Below are 19929 nucleotides of genomic sequence, written 5' to 3' on the forward strand. Positions count from 1 at the left end.
TGTGGCAAGAGAGTGAGGCCATGTATATGTCTCAGGGAAGATCTCAGAAGGAGAAGAAACAGTAAGAGCCATGGTCCTCAGACCGGAATGTGTCTGGGGTGTTCATGAAGCGGGTAGCTGGCCATGTGGGAGACAGGAAGAAGTGACCTCTGCAAGCTGGTAAGAGATCATATACTACAGGACCTCATGGACTGTGACAAGGACATCTTTTCCTCTAAAGAAAAGATCTGACATATGAAAATTGTTTTCTATATGCAGCAAAAAAAAAAGTTGTTTTGAAAAAATATTTGTATGCCCTCTCTCACCACTTTTATTCAACATAGTATTGAAAGTTCTGGCCAGGGCAATCAGGCAAGAAAAAGAAATAAAGGATATTCAAAGAGGAAGACAGGAACTCAAATTGTCTTTGTTTGCAGATGACATGATCGTATGTCTAGAAAACTCCATCATCTCAACCCAAAAGCTTCTTAAGCTGATAAGCAACTTCAGCAAAATCTCAGCGTACCAAATCAATGTGCAAAAATCACAAGCATTTTATAATAAACCAACAACAAACAAGCAGAGAGCCAAATCACAAATGAACTCCCCTTCACAATTGCTACAAAGAGAATATAATACCTAGGAATACAGTTAACAAGGGAAGTGAAGGACCTTTTCAAGAACTACAATCCACTCCTCAAGGATATCAGAGAGGACACAAACAAATGAAAAAACATTTCATGCTCATGGATAGAATCAATATTGTGAAAATGGCCATATTGCCCAGAGTAATTTATAGATTCCATGCTATTCCCATTAAACTACCAGTGACATTCTACACAGAATTAGAAAGAAAACTATTTTAAAATTCATAGTTGAACCAAAAAAGAGCCCATACAGCCAAGACAATCCTAAGCAAAAGGAACAAAGTTGGAGGAATCATGCTACCCAACTTCTACCTTTAATACGAGGCTACAGTAACCAAAACAGCATGGTACTGGTACCAAAACAGACACATAGACCATTGGAACAGAATAGAGAACTCAGAAACAAGACCACACATCTACAACTATCTGATCTTCAACAAAAACAAGCAATGAGGAAAGGTTTCGTATTTAATAAATGATGATGGAAGACCTGGCTAGCCATATGCAGAAAATTGAACTGGACCCTATCCTTACACTTTATACAAAAATTAACTCAAGATGGATTAAAGACTTAAAGGTAAACCCCAAAAGTATAAAAATTCTAGAAGATAACCTAAGTAATACTATTCAGGACATAGGTATGGGCAAATATTTCATGACTGATGTGGTTTGGCTGTGTACCCACCCAAATCTCATCTTGAATTGTAACTCCCACAATTCCTGCATGTCACAGAAGGAACTCAGTGGGAGGTAATTGAATCATGGGGGCAAATCTTGCCCATGCAGTTCTCATAACAGTGAATAAGTCTCATGAAATCTGATGGTTTTAAAAAGAGGAATTCCCCTGCAAAAACTTGTTCTCTCTTTGCCTGCTGCCATCCATTGTAAGACGTGACTTGCTCCTCCTTGCATTCTGACATTTTATGTGACCTCCTCAGCTATGCGGAACTGTAAGTCCATTAAAACTCCTTTTTTTTTTTTTTTTTGCAAATTTCCCACTCTTGGGTATGTCTTTATCAGTAGCATAAAAACAGACTAATATAGTAAATTGGTACCAGTAGAGTGGGGCACTGCTGAAAAGATACCTGAAAATGTTAAAGTGACTTTGGAACTGGGTAACAGGCAGAAATTGGAACAGTTTGGAGGGCTTAAAAGAATACAAAAAATGTGGGAAAGTTTGGAACTCCCTACAAACTTCTTGAATGGTTTTGACCAAAATACTGATAATCATATGGACAATGAAATCCAGGCTTAGGTGGTCTCAGATGGAGATGAGGAACTTGTTGGGAACTGGAGCAAAGGTGACTTTGTTATGTTTTAGCAAAAAGACGGGCAGCATTTTGCCTCTGCCTGCGAGATTTATGGAACTTTGAACTTGAGAGAGATGATTTAGGGTATCTTGCAGAAGAAATTTCTAAGCAGCAAGGCATTCAAGAGGTGACATGGGTGCTGTTAAAGGCATTCAGTTTTATAAAGGAAGCAGAACATAAAAGTTCAGAAAATTTGCACCCTGACAATGCAATAGAAATGAAAATCCCATTTTCTGAGGAGAAATTCAAGCCGACTGCAGAAATTTGCATAGGTAATGGGTAGCCAAACGTTAATCACCAAGATAATGGGATGTCTCCAGGGCATGTCAGAGACCTTTGTGGCAGTCCCTTTCATCACAGGCCCGGAGATTTAGGGGAAAAAATGGTTTCCTGGGCCCAGGGTTCCTCTGCTGTGTACAGTCTAGGGACCTGGTGCCTTGCATCCCAGCTGCTCCAGCTATGACTAAAAGGGGCCAAGGTATAGCTCGGGGTATTGCTTCAGAGAGCAGAAGCCCCAAGCCTTGGCAGCTTACACATGGTGTTGAGCATGAGAGTGCACAGAAATCAAGAACTGAGGTATGGGAACCTCTGCCTTGACTTCAGAGGATATACGGAAATGCCTGGATGTCCAGGCAGAAGTTTGCTGCAGGGATGGGGCCCTCATGGAGAACCTCTGCTAGGGCAGTGCAAAGGGAAAATATGGGGTTAAAGAACCCACAAAGTCCCTACTGGGGCACCACCTATTGAAGCTGTGACCCCCACCCTCCAGACCCCAGAATGACAGATCCACCAACAGCTTGTGCCATGAGCCTAGAAAAGCCACAGACATTCAATGCCAGTCCATGAAGGCAGCCAGGAGGGGCACTATACCATGCAATGCCATAGGAGTGAAGCTGCTCAAGGCCATGGGAGCCCACCTCTTGCATCAGTGTGACCTGGATGTGAGACATGGAGTCAAAGGATATCATTTTTGAGCTTTAAGATTTGACTTTCCCACTGGATTTTGGACTTGCTTGGGGCCTGTGGTGCCTTTGATTTGGCCAATTTCTCCCATTTGGAATGGCTATATGTACCCAATGCCTGTACCCTCACTGTATCTAGGAAGTAACTAACTTGCTTTTGATTTTACTGGCTCATAGGTAGAAGGCACTTGCCTTGTCTCAGATGAGACTTTGGACTGTGGAGTTTTTAGTTAATGTTGAAATGAGTTAAGACTCTGGGAGGCTATTGGACAGGCATGATTGTTTTTGAAATGTGAGGATATGAGATTTGGGAGGGACCTGGGGTGGAATTAGATGATTTGGCTGTGTCTTCACCCAAATCCCATCTTGAATTGTAACTCCCACAATTCCCATGTGTCATGAGAGGAAACTGGTGGGAGGTAATTAAAACATGGGGGTGGGTCTTTCCCATGCTGTTCTCGTGATAGTGAAAAACTATCATGAGATCTGATGCTTTTAAAAAGAGGAGTTCCCTTGCACAAGCTCTCTCTCTCTTTGCCTGCTGCCATCCATTATAAAACATGACTTGCTCCTCCTTGACTTCTGTCATGATTATGAGGCCTCCCCAACCATGTGGAACTGTAACTCCATTAAACCTCTTTCTTTTGTAAATTGCCCAGTCTTGGGTATGTCTTTATCAGCAACATGAACATGGAATAATATAATGATGAAAATGCCCAAAGCAAATTGCAACAAAAGCAAAAATTGATAAATGGGATCTAATTACACTAAAGAGCTTCTGCACAGCAAAAGAAACAATCATCAGAGAATACTAACAGCCTACAGAATGGGAGAAAATTATCCATTCAACAAAGGTCTAATATCCAGAGTCTACAAGGAACTTAAACAAATTTATAAGAAAAAAACAAACAACCCCATTAGATAGTGGGCAAAGGACATGAATGGACACTTCTCAAAAAAAGACATACATGCAGCCAACATATGAAAAAAACTCAACATCACTACTCATTAGAGAAATGCAAATCAAAACCACAATGAGATACCATCTTGTACTAATCAGAATGGCAATTATTAAAAAGTCAAGAAACAATAGATGCTGGTGAGGTTGCAGAGAAACAGGAATGCTTTTATACCATTTCTGGGAGTGTAAATCAGTTCAATTGCACTGTGGAAGACAGTGTGGAGATTCCTCAAAGAACTAGACATAGAAATACCATTTGACCCAGCAATTCCATTACTGGGTATATGCCCAAAGGAATATAAATCATTCCATTATAAAGATATATGCACACATATGTTCACTGCAACACTATTCACAATAGCAAAGACATGGAATCACCCCAAATGCCCATCAACAATAGACTAGATAAAGAAACTGTGGTACACCACAGAATACTACACAGCCATAAAAAGGAATGAGATCATGTACTTTGTTGGGACATGGATGGAGCTGGAAGCCATCATCCTCAGAAAACAAATGCAGAAACAGAAAACCAAACACCACATGTTCTCACTTATAAGTGGGAGGTGAACTATGAGAACACATGGACCCAGGGAGGGGAACAACACATACCAGGGCCTGTTGAGGCAGGGAGAGGGAGAGCATCAGGAAAAACAGCTAATGCATGCTAGGCTTAACACTTTGGTGATGGGTTGATAGGTGCAGCGAACCACCATGGCACATGTTTACATAACAAACCTGCACATTCTGTACATGTGACTCAGAACTTAAAATGAAATAAAATAAGAAGATGGAAAAAAAGGAAAAATTATTTGTCATCCTTAATGGACGCCAAATGATATGACCTATTTGAGACAAGGCACTACAGTCTATGGTATAGAGACAATATAAATTGACATTGAAATATACATGATTATGATATAAAAGAGTGATGGATGGAGTAGTAAAGAATTTCAGGGGCCAGGTGCAGTGACTCACACCTGTAATCCCAGTACTTTGGGAGGCTAAGGTGGGTGGATCACAAGGTCAGGAGATCAAGACCACCCCAGCCAACATGGTGAAACCCCATCTCTACTAAAATACAAAAAAAACAAAAGTCCAGTAGTAGCAGAATTAAAACCCACATTTGCACTTCAGGCCATCAGTGATATGGAAGATAAGTTTCATGTTTTCTCATAAAGAAAAAAACAGGAATGAAGAACAGAAAAGTGGGTTTCAATTTAAAAGTTATAGCTTTTCCTGAAAAAACCACTGAACAATTAACAGAAGCAAATAACAAAGATACAATTCAAGGATCTCTTCTTCATTTGAAAAACAACTAAGCATTGCATAACAATATGAACATACTTAACACTACTGAACTGTACATTTAAAATAGTTAAAGATGGCAAATTTTATGTGCATTTCACCACAATAAATAAAAACCTGAGCACAAAGATTGAAAGTTCTCATATAATAACTAAAACATCAAATTTTAAAGGATCCATAAATCCAGAAAATCCTAGGAAATAAAACATTTGAAATAGAATAAAGCAAAAGATTCATATAATTGCATATACAGAAAAAAATATCAAGTTAACTGCAAGAGAACAGAAACTGCCATGGTTCCTCTATGTAAAACATTAAATGCCAGAAGGCAATGGAAACAATCTTAGTTTGATTTGATGAATGAAGACAGTAATATTCTATGAATGTTATGCCCACTTTTAAGAGTCCCATATGTGAGAAGTTTACACGTAGGTCTTCTCAAACATGCAAGGCAAAGAAAATGAACCACCTTGATAACCATTTAAAAAAAATAAGAGAAACCCCGTCTCTACTAAAAAATACAAAAAACTAGCCGGGCGTGGTGGCGGCGCCTGTAGTCCCAGCTACTCGGGAGGCTGAGGCAGGAGAATGGCGTAAACCCGGGAGGCGGAGCTTGCAGTGAGCTGAGATCCGGCCACTGCACTCCACCCTGGGCGACAGAGCCAGACTCCGTCTCAAAAAAAAAAAAAAAAAAAAAAAAAAAAAGAAACCTTATTAGAAGACGTACTCCTCTTTAGAGACAGGTAAAAATGAAGAACTCAAGAATGGGGAAATTTTGGTCTTAAAAATGATGTATGACTGTTCTGTAAGATTAGTCAACTCATTAAAAGAATTCTAGAAGAATCCTAACTTCAGAAAACAGTATCTGATTTACCTGGGCATGCTAATCACTACACAAAAACAGAAAGAACAGGCATCACTAACAATGCGTCTCCATAAAGACGAGAATCAAATTACATAATCATGAATTTTAAATCTGTCATTGAGAGATTGGCTACAAAATTTTTATCTGGGCAACATACATCAGGAAATGTTTACAATCATATTTTGAAGTTCAGTTACATACAATGTTATCAGTGTTTAAAAACCAAATACACACCCACGCCTAGAAAACTGACTGAAAAAAAAATGATAATGTGAATGTCTTTGGGAGTGAAACAGGGGCACTTTTTCTTATTTCAACATTCTACATTTCCCAAGTATTCCTAAGTTTGAGTTACTTTTTTACGAAACACTTAAATTTTTGTTACAAAATCATAAAAATAAATCTTTCTTTTCTTTCTAAATTGTAGAAAGGAATCTATCAATTGCCTAGAGCTTTTTAAATTCATAGCCAGCACTTAACTACTATAGGACACTGCATTTCACACCTGAAAATAGTAATCCTGAGTGATTTTCAGTGCTCATCAAGCCACAAATTCCATGTCTGATGGTAGAAACAAACCAAACTGTTATTCTCCCTAGCTACCCCCAATTCTGTACTATTCAAGACATTGCAAAACATTAAAGGACTGATGAAACTCAAAGGTGATTGCTGCAGACTTCTAAAAGAACAGCAGAGGTGACTAGAGCCAGGCCAGTGATGAAGACTGAACTCAGGCAGGGTCCAGCACGGTACCTTTGCCTTGGCATCCTCTGGGTCATCTCCCTTGGAAGCCAGCAGCATGAGTCGCAGGACTAGGGTTATGCTGAGAGGGAACTGTCCTCTCAGCTCAGGAACATTGGATTTTATGAGTTTTCCTATTTTGGGGAATGGAATATCAAAGAAATATACATCTCCCATCAGGTCTTGACCTCTTCTTCCAGCACGGCCAGACATCTGAAAAGAGAACAGAATTACAATGTATAACTTCCCTAAATGCTTCTACTGCCATAGTGTAAGAATGAGCCCTTTACTCTGGTTTGGAGTTTGGAAATTGTGCATGTCTAACCATTAAGGAACGGACACTAACATGCAACTACATAGTGCTCAGGAAATTTGCCATGACTGAGATAGATCTAGAAACTGAGACATTTGTCATCATTATGTAAATATTTCAAGCCATTAATTGCAGTAGGCATTTGTATAATATATCCCAAAGAAATAATGATCTACTGAAGAAACAAAGAGCACCGGCAAAACAGTGATGTCAAAATCACTTACAGCTGAACTCTAATGTACCCATTTTCTCTCCCTGCCCATCTTCCCCATCTCTCATCCCTTTTCTGCCCTCTCTGATGCACAAGTGTGTTGAGTTACATATCACAAAATAAAATATGTGCACAACCAGAATAAATGCATGAGTGAAATAAAATTCAGAAATGTTACTTGTAAGAAAGCAAGTTATGAATAAAATCTTTACAGAGGTTACATTAACTCTTATTGATTAAGTGCTTAGACTGTGCTAAGGCACTGGGAATATCTGTGCCCATACTGAAACAACCACAAAGTGGAAGGTCCAAAATACAGACCCCGACATTTCCATTCCTAAGTCCATCATCCCAAATATCAAACACCCTAGCTCCAGAACCCAAAGTAGAAGATTCCCAAAAATGCATTAGAAGAATTCATTCAGAGTACAGCAGCAGCAATAGAACTAAAAAAGAGGGGTTGGTAACATGCTGAAAATTATATAAGGATGTTATACTGGGTAGGAACAAGGCCTATAAGGAGAACAAAAAGTGTTTAGAGATAAAGGGGGGAAGCACGTTGATAAAAACCTGAATGTGGGTGACATATCTAAATTTGAATCTGCTAGCAGAAATAGTTATCAAATGTCTCTGAGCAGGGAAATCATATGAAGATAAACCACATTATCTGCAGGATGTGGCAGAATAAACAGCATGGAGAATCAGGGAAATTGTACTAATAATACAAGGCTAAGAACGTATGAAGAAAGATGGTGGATACAGAAATTGCAAGGCAAAAATCAAATACTGCTATAGGAAAGTAATGAAGTGGGCGTGGTAATAGATTGAGTGTCAGGAGTAAAGCTGAGAGAAGCATTAAAGATAATTCTAGAGTGCAAAATCTTGTGCACAGCCAACGATTGAGTAAAACTTTATCAAGCACCTTTGATGTCTATTTTCCATGCAAATCACTTATTTAATTCTTGCAAATGCTGTGGGAAAGTAATTATTACCCATATTTTGGAGATAGAAAATGAGAATCGGGCAGTTTAGATAGCTCATCCAAGGTCACACATCTGGTTAATCACACAATCCCAAATGCAGGTGCTTTCAACTATACCACAACTAAAACTGAAAGCCAGGCAAGGATGAATGTGTGAATTGTGGTATGTCTGTAAACTAAAGGTTCACTTTTTTTTATTATGCTATGGCCATATTTCAGCAATACAGTAAGCAAGTTTATGCATTTTGAAATACCTGTCTATAATTCAAGGCATCCAGATAGACTGAGTTTTGAGCAAAAACCACAGATTTACAAGGCATGTTGATACCTAAAGCAAGTGTTCCGGTAGCTGTCACCACCTTGAAAGAGAATAAAACAATTACTTCGTAAAACAGCATTTTAATAGAATGCAAGTATTTCCTGTCATAAAGTTGCTGAAAAACTCTTTGAGCTTCAGTGAAGCCACAATGGGAAAGCTAGAGAAACTAGACACATTGGTATTCTTGCTATTTCACAAACACCACAAGTACATTCCCAAATGCGCTGTTTGCTTTGCACAGAATATTCTTCCCCAAATATTCATTTGTCTGGCTTTTTCAGCTGTCCGCTGAAATGTCACAGACGAATCTGTAGCCCGCCACATCCAAAATAACCATCCCTACCATCATTATCTATCTCTGTCTCACATGATTTATCTTCACAGCATTAATGACTACCACAATAACATTACTTGTTTGTTCACTTGTCTTATACCAGACTCCAAGCAAGATTCATTATTGTATGCGCAGCACCCATAAGAGTACCTGGCAACTGATAGGTGTTCAGTAATTTTTTTTTTTTTTTTTTGAGACAGAGTTTCACTTTTGTCGCCCAAGCTGGAGTGCAATGGCACGATCTCTGTTCACTGCGACCTCCACCTCCCAGGTTCAGGCGATTCTCCTGCCTCAACCTCCCAAGTAGCTGGGATTACAGGCACCCACCACTATGTTTGGCTAATTTTTGTATTTTTAGTAGAGATGGGGTTTCACCATGTTAGCTAGGTTGGTCTTGAACTCCCGACCTCAGTTATCCACCCTCCTCGGCCTCCCAAAATGCTGGGATTACAGGCGTGAGCCACTACGCCCGGCCCAGTAAATATTTTTAAATGAATAACTAGACAGAAAATTTTTTATGATAGGGAAATAATACTTTTACAAATCCACTTCCGGAGAATTACTTATTTTGTCTACTAAAATTTGTTGAGATTATGCCTATGGAAATAACATACCTCAGTAATTTTTAAAAGTTGTCTTTTCCCCCCTGAATTGTTGTAACTGACCAGAAAAGGAGCAGGACAAACTTAAAAGTTTACTTAGATAATCCTCTTTTCATATAATGCTGGGTATTTCTAATCATCTTCTCTTTCTTTTTATATTGATTGTCATACATGCTGTGGTTAGTATTAATGTTTAAGTATACAGAGTGATCTTCTTTAATTATTCTGTAACTGAAATCTATGTATCTGTGAAAATGCAACATATCATTTATTATCTGTTTTTCTCAAGTTTTTTTGATAAGAACAAAAATGTAGAAAATAATAATACATTTAGAAAATAACTAGAATAAATACCTTTTTAAAAAATGTTCTCTAGAGCAAATCTCACTATTTTCATAGATTTTCGTGGAGTGATCGCATTAACCTGTTAGTAATTAAGCAACTACTATTTAACAGGTACTATTTTAAACACAGAATATGCTGATCAAAATTGGTGTGTCTCTCTTCTATCAACTGATAATCATGTAGAAAATATTGTATGTGGTAATTAGCCTTTAAAATAAATACATGATTTGTTATTAGTTAAGAGAAAAGCATAGCAAAGTTGTTAATGCTACATCTTAGGTTGTTTTTCAGGTAATAGGATTGCTAACTATGATGTCAGATTTTCCTCAACATTTAGCTTAAAAGATGCTACCTAGAGTAGCAGAAACAATCTCAATCTCTGTTTTTCTCTCTCTCTTTTGTGAATGTAATATATGTCATACAAAATTTAATATGAATAATTTTTAAAATTCAGTCTATTTTTGAATATTACTAAAGATCCAAATTTACAAGCAAACTATATAAAGCTCCTTTGTGAATGTATCCAGAAAATCCCTGTGCACTGTCACAGGACACACTGCACAAAACATAACAAAGGTCCAGTCTGAAAGTTATTTTAGTCTTCCTTTTGTCTGTTATCACTAATAGGAGAGAGAACATAGATATATTTCACGGTAGAAATATTTGCCAAAGTATTTGTTTAGGAAATATTTTTATTCTCATGAAAAACAGATAAACTAGGCCTGGTGGAGTGGCTCACACCTATAATTCCAGCACTTTGGGAGACTGAGGCAGGAGGATCACCTGAGGTCGGGAGTTTGAGACCAGCCTGACTAACATGGAGAAACTCCATCTCTACTAAAAATACAAAATTAGCCAGGCATGGTGGTGCATGCCTGTAATCCCAGCTACTCATGAGGTTCAAAAACAAACAAACAAACAAAAAGAGATAAACTGAGTAGTGCATTTTAATCCCCTCTTCAATTAAATAAGACAGAGGATATGCAGTCTTATCATGACTTTTTTTTTTTTTTTTTTTTTTTTTTTTTAAGACAAAGTCTTGCTCTTGTCCCCCAGGCTGGAGTGTGATGGCATGATCTCAGCTCACTGCAACCTCTGCCTCCCGGATTCAAGCAATTCTCCTTCCTCAACCTCCTGAGTAGCTGGGATTACAGGCACCTGCCACCATGCCCGGCTAATTTTTATATTTTTAGTAGAAGCAGGTTTCACCATGTTGGCCAGGCTGGTCTCGAACTTCTGACCTCAGGTAATCCACCCGCCTTGGCCTCTCAAAGTGCTAAAATTATAGGTATGACCCATTGTGCCCGGCCAACTTATTTTTTTAAAAGACAATTACATGAGAAAAAAAGAAAAATGGTGGTTGTATTCTTTACTTTTCCTGAACATTCAGCTTGAAACAGTCACAATTTCAATTTTTAGAATAAAGAACATTTACCTACCCTAAGAAATCCTTTCCTAAAGAGGATTTCAATTAATTGTTTTCCTTTGGAACTCATAGCACTGTGATGATATCCAATACCCCTTTCTGCCAAGGCTTTCAATTCTTCACCTTTTCTGTCAAATTTTACTCGATCAAATACCTTCTGCAAAGTCTAAAAGAAGCAAGACATTTAGGGATTATGATTTAATTTTAATTATAATTAAAAATGTCTAAATGAAAATAACATGCATACTATGTAATAATTTGGCTAAATGAGGCAACTATTTGAAATTGACTCTACATGAATACAAAGAACATTTTATGGCAGCAACAGTAACTATAAGAAAAATCTTCCCACTTCTTTGGACAGACTATCTTAAACTGTCTTACTCCATTTCTGGGGCAGAAAATTTTGACAAAGTAGCAGATAAAACACCCAGTAGCGGTGAGTGCATGACTGCTCTTGCTTGAGGGATATCAGTTGGCTATTGGAGCCTTAGGAGTTTTCCCCAACAGAGAGACTTCTCCAAGAAGGCAGAGTAGGTTCCTTATCCTACGTGGTCCGGGAATGCCTACTTCCCATTGGAACTGAGCACAAATGGCCTTAAAAATATCCAGGTCTTAAAGAAGAAATACAGTTGTGTCCAGAGATAGATGGACAAAGATAAACACCGCTTATGAAGGAAGAGGGACAAAAAAAAGCTTCCAAAAGCAAAAGGCTGGTTAGTGGTTACTTCAATTATGTATTCACTCATACAACAGAACATCAAGGATTCATTAAAATGATGATCTAAATACATGGTTATAAAAAATAAGACACCATGAAGCTTACAAAAGAAGGTGCACAACAGAATATGTGTGTGTGTATACGCATATGTATATACACACACACAAAATGTATGTAAATTTGTATGTGTATAGTCACAGGAAAATGAGATAAAAGGTTGATCTGGAAGGGCAGTGAGTACTTATGAGTGATGACATTGCTTTTATTATTACTAATTTGTACCTTCAAATTTGTGTACCATAAGCATGAGTAATTTGCATTTTAAAAGGTTTCTGCATACCAGTTTTAGATATTCCAATGCCTCTCTGGTATTTTAGCTATAATGTAAAAAGCCCCTGATTTTGAGAAATTCTGTGAATATTATTTAAAGTGTATTGGACCACATGCACCCAAATTTTCAAATGAAGCATATGAAATCGAAGCCTAGAATTCAGACTGTGGAAACAATGTAATAGAAAGAAATAATGAAATGGCAGACATTTTCAGAGGTGAACTGTTAACAAGCAAGAAATAATCTACAAATCCTAAGTCTCCTCCACAGGTATCCTCATCTCAGTGTGTGCCACTAGGGAATTTGACCTAGGAGACTCCTCCACAAACCCTGGCTTAGACTATCATGTCCTTTTTTGGATATGCACTGCAAAGCCTTCAAGACTGATATGTAGCTAAAGGAGATTTCTCCTTTGGTAGGGATTGTATTAATTATGTATTATATTATGCATATATCTTATTAAACATTGTCTACAACTAAGAAGCTATGGCTGACAAATGAAATAGTCTGGAGAACGGTCACGTTGTAAGTGCTGACCTCGGCGTCCACTGCTTTTTGATCAGCATATGTGCAATCCTGTGGGATTTCTAGGTTCTTCTCTAGACACTTCAGGAGATTATCATGTTCAGCCTCATGTATTAGGCTTTGATCCGCATTTCTGTTTTTTTTCTGGCTCTTTTCATCTCTGTTCATAAAAATAAAATTTTAATTAATGAAATTGTAAATAATGAATGAAGTAATTGGTTGATTTGGCCACCAGAGGATGCCCAAGACTTCCCAAATCAGTCTTCTCACCCAGACTTCCACTGCTGTGCATCTTTATTTTTCTTATTTTATTTTATTTTCGAGATGGAGTCTTTCTCTGTCACCCAGGCTGGAGTGCAATGGCGTGATCTTGGCTCACTGCAACCTCCACTTCTTGGGTTCAAACAATTCTCCTGCCTCAGCCTCCTGAGTAGCTTGGATTGCAGGTGTCCACCACTGCACCTGGCTAATTTTTGTATCTTCAGTAGAGATGGGGTTTCACCATGTTGACCAGGCTGGTCTTGAACTCCTGACCTCGTGGTCTGCCTGCCTCGGCCTCCCAAAAAGTGCTGGGATTACAGGTGTGAGCCACTGTGCCCGGCCTGCTGTGCATCTTTAATAACTCAGTCTTCCTCTAATTTCCTTCCTCTTCAGCCTCTGGATGTTATGATCCACCATGAGAAAATTCTATCATATATTGATATTTTCTGGGATGTTTCCTTTCCTTCTGGCTGTAGTCTTGCCACACCCAGTTCTCCTGAGATAACTCTGTTTTTCCTTGCTAAAGTGATGATCATTTTTTCTTCCTTGGCCTTCATGACCCTAGGCTCAGAGGTTAAGGCAGGCGTTCTCCTTGCTCCACATTGCCAATTCTAGTCATTCTCCTTCCCTCCTTGTAGTGAATGCTACAGCTGCTCTGAATTTGGTTACTAAGGCTCTCAGCTGCACCATTCCCTGGGGAATTGCCCTAACCTGACAGGGGCCTCTTGGAGATGCCTGGGTGGTGACAACCTCTCCTGGGGATGGGAAATAGCCCACACCCAAAGTCTGACTGATACGAAGTATAAAAATCAGCCCTCTTGACTCAAGGTGGGGCAATTCTCTGGTGCCCCAGCATTCCCAGTAGGGTTAGAATCAGGCTATCTTCTAGCAGAAGCCACATTTTTGCTTTTCTTCACCTTCCCTTTCTTGTTTCATTCATTTTCTTATAGGTCCCTCATGAGCACACATCTTCAATAAATCCCTTCCACAGACATCCTCATCTCAGCGTATGCTACTAGGGAATCTGACCTAGAAGACTCCTCCATAAACCCTGGCTTAGTCTATTGTATCATCATACTGTGTTGTCCATCCATCACCCCTCAATGTAACATGCACCCAAATCAATTACCACTTATTTGATTTTTAAAATTTTTCTCTTAACTGTGCATGGAAGAAAATTGTAAATATGAGAAGATGTGCTCACTTGTATTTCATCGTTATGTGTTAACTAACGTTACCCTTAACTCAGGGGAGAATGCCTTGACTATAGAAGGGCCTGGCCCTAAAATTTGCAGAGCATGTGGCAAAGCTCCACATATTATTGCCTCACTTTAAGTTTTTAGTCAAAGTAATAAACTGTTAAATGAAATAAATTCTATCCACCTACCTTGACAAATATAGCTCCATAATAACCTGGAATTCAAGGGTGAGAATGAGCTCTGGATGGGCACTTCTCCTTAGCTCCACTGGCCCTTTGCTTCATGGGAATGGATGCAGATGGAAGAGGCCAGAGTGGGACTATCTAAAGGCCCCCTCACCCCCAGTATGGTGATGAATAACACATTAAATCACACTTTATTTTTATAACTTGAATTGTTGGTCACTAATCTAACCTGAAATGTGGCTCCTGGTGCCCTCAGGAAAGGTTGTTGAGGATTAGTTGCTAAGAAGGCTTACACCTCCTATGCTATCCCTGGGTTTTCACCTCCCACACTTCTAAGGAAACAGAAAAATAGGTAGAGGAAATATAAGCAGAAGGTTCAGCAGTAAATTCTAGTTTGCTCTGGAATTTGGAAAACCTAAATCAGAGATGCTCTAAAAGTTGTTTCAACTTGGAGAGAAATATCTTTCATTCATTCAAATATATTCATGGAATATCACTGGCCAGGTAATGTGCTAAGCAATGAAGACATAAAAAGAAAAATACATGGTTCCTGTTGTAAAGGAACTTAAAATTTAGGAAAAAGAAATACATACAAACAACAATATATTACAATAATTGATCCACTAGCTATTGAAAGTGTAGAAGAACATAGGAGAGAGGGTAGAAAGTCTAACTGCAGGAATCAGGGAAATATTTGGAGATGAGATACCAAAAATTATGAGTACAAGCTTTGGGAGCAATCAGGAAGGAGGGCACTCAAGGCACACAGGTCAGTTCATGGAAAGGAAGAGGTAGAAAAGTAAGTCATGTGAGGAGAATCATAAATATTGAGTATTGATAGAGCAGAGTGGTAGGAAGTGAGACTGATAGAGTTAAGGCAAATACCAAAACATTTCAGCATAATGGTCAAGAAGTTTAGACTTCATCAGCTAAGCAAGGGTGAAGGAAGAACATTGAGCATGGGATAATTTAATCAATTCAAATGTGTGCAAGATCATTTGTTGACTAGATTGGAGAGTGGTGAACCTCAAGGCTCTGAAATCCAAAAAAAAAAAAAAGACCTCTGTGATCATCCAGGCAAGATATAAGGAGCTTCTAAGCCAGGAAGTTACTTAAGATGGAGAGGATCATAGAGAGGGGATAAACATTTTGGCCCTAGAGTTGACAGAATTAGACATTGAGAGCAAGGAAGAGAAGTCACATTAGCTAAGTCTTTCCAAGCATCAAATCAGTATTTCCATCCATTCTCAAGTTCTTTTTATGATCACTCATAAAACTGTGACGGTATATTAGTGAGACTTCTTTGTCATGACCAAAGACAAAGTGTGTAGTCTATATTTAAACCTTCTGAGGACTAAGTGACAGCCAGAGTTCATATATGTGTCAAAGATGTGCTTATTGTGTAGGATGATTACGTCAGGTTATAAAATCTACCTAGGCTGACAGGCTGTGGTTCTACCTCTCCCAAGTCCTAAATGAGACTGATCGATGCAATTAAGGAATGAATGTACAATTATGGTCACTCATCTTTACCCCATTCTTTCACCCAAATGTACTCAATTTAGAAATAAGTCCAAGCAACAACTAGAACTTATTTATAGAACATATTCAATTTATGTTTCCTACTGGGATTTGGGGAGTATTTTAACCCTCTACTTGTCAATTTTTTAGTCAACTACTTACAAGATCTTTTGTTTCTCTATGGATTTTTTAACTTTTCGAAGTTTGTTAGCCATGACATGGGCTTCTTTATCAGCCTTGGGAGGCCTTTTTGTCTCCTGCTTCTTCTTTAGGGAAGTGCTCACACTTTTGGCTGCATTTTCTACAGCTCCTAATTTGAATCTGGAAATAAAAAGAATGTGCGCCTTGAAAATAACATCATAAATACAATTCAAAATCATATTTCCATCTACTGCTATCATCCCTTGTTGGGTTTTTAATACCCACCTTTATAAATGTTATCCAGAAAGTGCACATCAGGTGTTCCGAATCAGCCGACTCCTTATTAACCCACCTTATAGTAAATAGTGTTGCCGGCCCTCCCCTTCTCTCTCCCCCGACCCCAGTCCCCTCACCCACTCCGCCACACAGACATTACCCCTGGGACAATGCAATGAGAACTCGTGGAAATTTTTCCTCTAATAGCAGTCAAATATTCCATAAGCAAGGAACAGAGAACAATGGTTTTTCTCCATTTATCTCCGTTTATATACAGAAGACAGATAGCTATCCCCATCACCACCCTTCTCTAAAAATGAGGAAAAAAAAGATTAATCAAAAAAAAATTGTTCTTTTGGTAGAAGGTGAGAACCTATGATTCTTTCCAAAAGAAAAAACCCTAGGTGTTGCTGGACTTTGCAATGCAGAAATGTCTCTAAGCTCTGGGCTTTATAGTTCTTTAAATGTAAGTACCTAGGAATATAGTGATCCATACTTCCTGGCACCCTGGGGTTTAACCCAGCAACCTGGTCTGGGTTGTACTCAGTTGGCCTTCTCAGATCTGAGCAATTAGCTACAAATTGGTAAAGACATTTATAGACAAATGGCTATAGATCAAATTCTCCTGATACATGAAGAGTAAAATGTTTCTAGAGGAAGTAAAGGCAAACATTTCCTATGTTTATTTCACATGCATTTCCCTGTGTCAGGAAGCTAGGGCTTTTTACAGGAGCACTGAAAAGCCCAGGGAGGTCTTATTTCCCCATTGTTTCTTGGTGGTAAAATGCTGTGGCTGCAAGTAGCCAATAGCTATTGTCACTATACTAACCATAGCTTATAGCTTATTATAACAAGTCATAGGTCTGGTTTGTATAATAAAGCTTTTTAAATCTATGCTGTGAAGCAAAGGGCCTTTCTAAAGTTTTTATAGTGCGAACATCAAAAGGAAATGTGTTTAGCTAGTGAACAGTAAATAAACCGGCACACTGGTGAAGTAAGAATTTTAAAAGTGACAGTCTACGCCACATGACAAGAAATTTCATATAGTACACAATAAAATAATAATAGCAGTAAACATTTAAGTTATATACAGCTGACCAGGCATGGTGGCTCATGGCTGTAATCTCAGCACTTTGGGAGGCTGAGGCAGGTGGACCACCTGAAGTCAAGGGTTCGAGACCAGCCTGGACAACACGGTGACACAGAATACAAAAATTAGTCGGGCGTGGTGGCACATGCCTGTAATCCCAGCTCGGGAGGCTGAGGCAGGAGAATTGGTTGAACCTGGGAGGTGGAGGTTGCAGTGAGCTGAGATTGCACCACTGAACTCCAGCCCTGGGTGACAGAGTGAAACTCCATCCCCCTTAAAAAAAAAATTATATACAGTTGTCGGCATGATTCTCAGTGACTTCAGTATATTAACTCATTTAGTACTCACAACAATCATATGAAGAAGGCACTATTAATATCTCTATTAATATCCTTATTTCCAGATGAAAAAATTGAGACACAAAAAGATTAAGTGGCCTGCCCAAGAACCCACGGCTTGTATGTGGCAGAGTCTGGCCTGCAGGCCTCTGTTCTCAAACCCTGTTTTTAACTGACCTATGTTGCTTCTCTTTTTACATTAACGGGCCTGGGAATTACTGGGGCCTAGGAATATATTACTTTTTAAAATAGTGTCACTTTCATCATAGTACTTCATTTAAAAAAAAAAAAACTCTTGGAAATAAAGTTCAAAGATCACTTGGAAATAATGTTGCCTCTTAAATCTCTCGGATAACCTACATATTATGTCAATCAAAACAAAACCAAAGAAAAAATATCCCCAAATATGTTGACTATATTTAGAATTAGAAATGAGAATTATAACCCAAGATACACAGCTATGGCAAGCCATACATATGTCTGAAGGGACAAAGATAAAAGGAAGCTTGTACTGGCAAAAGGCAAAGCTTACATAAGCTGCTTAGAAACATAGTTCATTGGTGTTGGAGACGCAAAACCAGAGCTGGCATCAATTTATCGGTGGAGATGCCATTAGTGGATGGTGCTCTTTCAAGGGCATCTTATCTGAATTGCTGTAGCCCTAAAGAAAGAACTGCCTGTGGGATTATTTTAGAAAGTCCTTGAGACAGCTTATCTCAGCCATACAAGCATGAACACCCCGCCTTCATGCTCTCTCAGCTCTAGTCTGTTTGGATCTGACAAAAAGGGATCATCCTGGTATCTGCAACTTTTACAAGAATGAATGCGGCCTAGAGATTAGACCTTATTCAATAACATTTTTGTAGCACTGTGCTAAGTGTTTTCATAACTTAGGTTTATTTAATTCTCACCCCAATCCTATGCATTATTATTTTCATCATCTCATTTTGCAAATAAGGAAATTAAGGCTTAAAGTCATTAAGTAGCTGTCCAGAAATAACACAGTTCATGGGCGCAGAGGTGGGATCCAAGTTTGGGCCTGGCCGTGAAGTGTGTGCCCATAAGCACACACTGCCATTACCATCAAACTCTGAATATGCTCCATGTATTTTTTTTAAGAGATCAGACTGCAGAAGGCTTAAGGGTACATTACTATTTGAAAAGCTCCTAGAGGTAAAACTTGAGCCCAGACAAATCCTCAGATCTCTTGATGATCTGGGGCTACTTAGCACTAAATCAAATTGTGTAAGACCAAGGATGTTCACAGTTTATTCTGTAGAGAATTCAAGAGTTATATAAACATGCCAAGCTTCAATTCTTCAAGTAGAATTAAACTTTTGATGTTTTGTGAAATATTTTAGTTTTAAAATATTTTAAGTATGTGAAGGATTTTGGAACATGCTACTCCCGAAATATATCACTCTGGCATATTAACTATTTTGAGTTGAAAGCACTAGAAAAAACAGCAGGGTCAAGAAGATCACTCTGATCTTTTTCTTAAAAGCAGCAGATTAAATGCCCATAAAAAACGTTTTTATATCAGAAGGAGAGTAACATTCCCGTCTTCAAAGATGGGAACTTGAAGCCAAGGGAAATCTACAGTAACAAACCTTGTTAAACTAACTCTTACCTTCCTAGTCACATCTGTTCCCAAGTTACCCTAGCCCACGCCCCTTTACTTTGTCACATTTTTCACAATTTACCACTCTTTGTCCAATTCACTATGTAAGTGTCCAACTCTAACTGCATCTTTGGGTCTTCATCTCCTTATGAAGCCTTCTGCACCATATAAAACATACTACATACATGTGCATGCTTTTCTATTGATTTGTCTTGTATCAGTTTAATTCTCAAGCCCAGGTTAAAAAGCCTAAGGTGGTAGAAGTAAAATTTTGCCTCCCCTATATTTGTATGAAGGTATGAATAATAAACAGCTATTTTTCAGTTTCTGTTTTGTAGTGAGGCTTTCAGAAATATCCCAGAGGTACAGAATTACTTTTGTTTCTAATTACAACCTATAGCCACACTTGAAAGTG

At 38.5% G+C, this 19929-nt stretch overlaps 1 protein-coding gene across 3 annotated transcripts in view; it reads right to left on the reverse strand.

Moving 5' to 3' along the window:
- DDX60 (DExD/H-box helicase 60) overlaps positions 1-19929 on the reverse strand; it is a 115433-nt gene that overhangs the window by 35081 nt on the left and 60423 nt on the right. For all 3 annotated transcript variants that reach the window (XM_073017710.1, XM_008000220.3, XM_008000223.3), the window contains exons 26-30: positions 16211-16369; positions 12895-13042; positions 11319-11471; positions 8534-8638; positions 6786-6986 (exon numbers count right to left, since the gene is read on the reverse strand). In XM_073017710.1, coding sequence (XP_072873811.1) covers positions 6786-6986; positions 8534-8638; positions 11319-11471; positions 12895-13042; positions 16211-16369 — 766 coding nt within the window. The remainder of the gene's footprint in view (positions 1-6785; positions 6987-8533; positions 8639-11318; positions 11472-12894; positions 13043-16210; positions 16370-19929) is intronic.

Source organism: Chlorocebus sabaeus, chromosome 7, assembly GCF_047675955.1.
Source record: "Chlorocebus sabaeus isolate Y175 chromosome 7, mChlSab1.0.hap1, whole genome shotgun sequence".
NCBI classification, from domain to species: domain Eukaryota; kingdom Metazoa; phylum Chordata; class Mammalia; order Primates; family Cercopithecidae; genus Chlorocebus; species Chlorocebus sabaeus.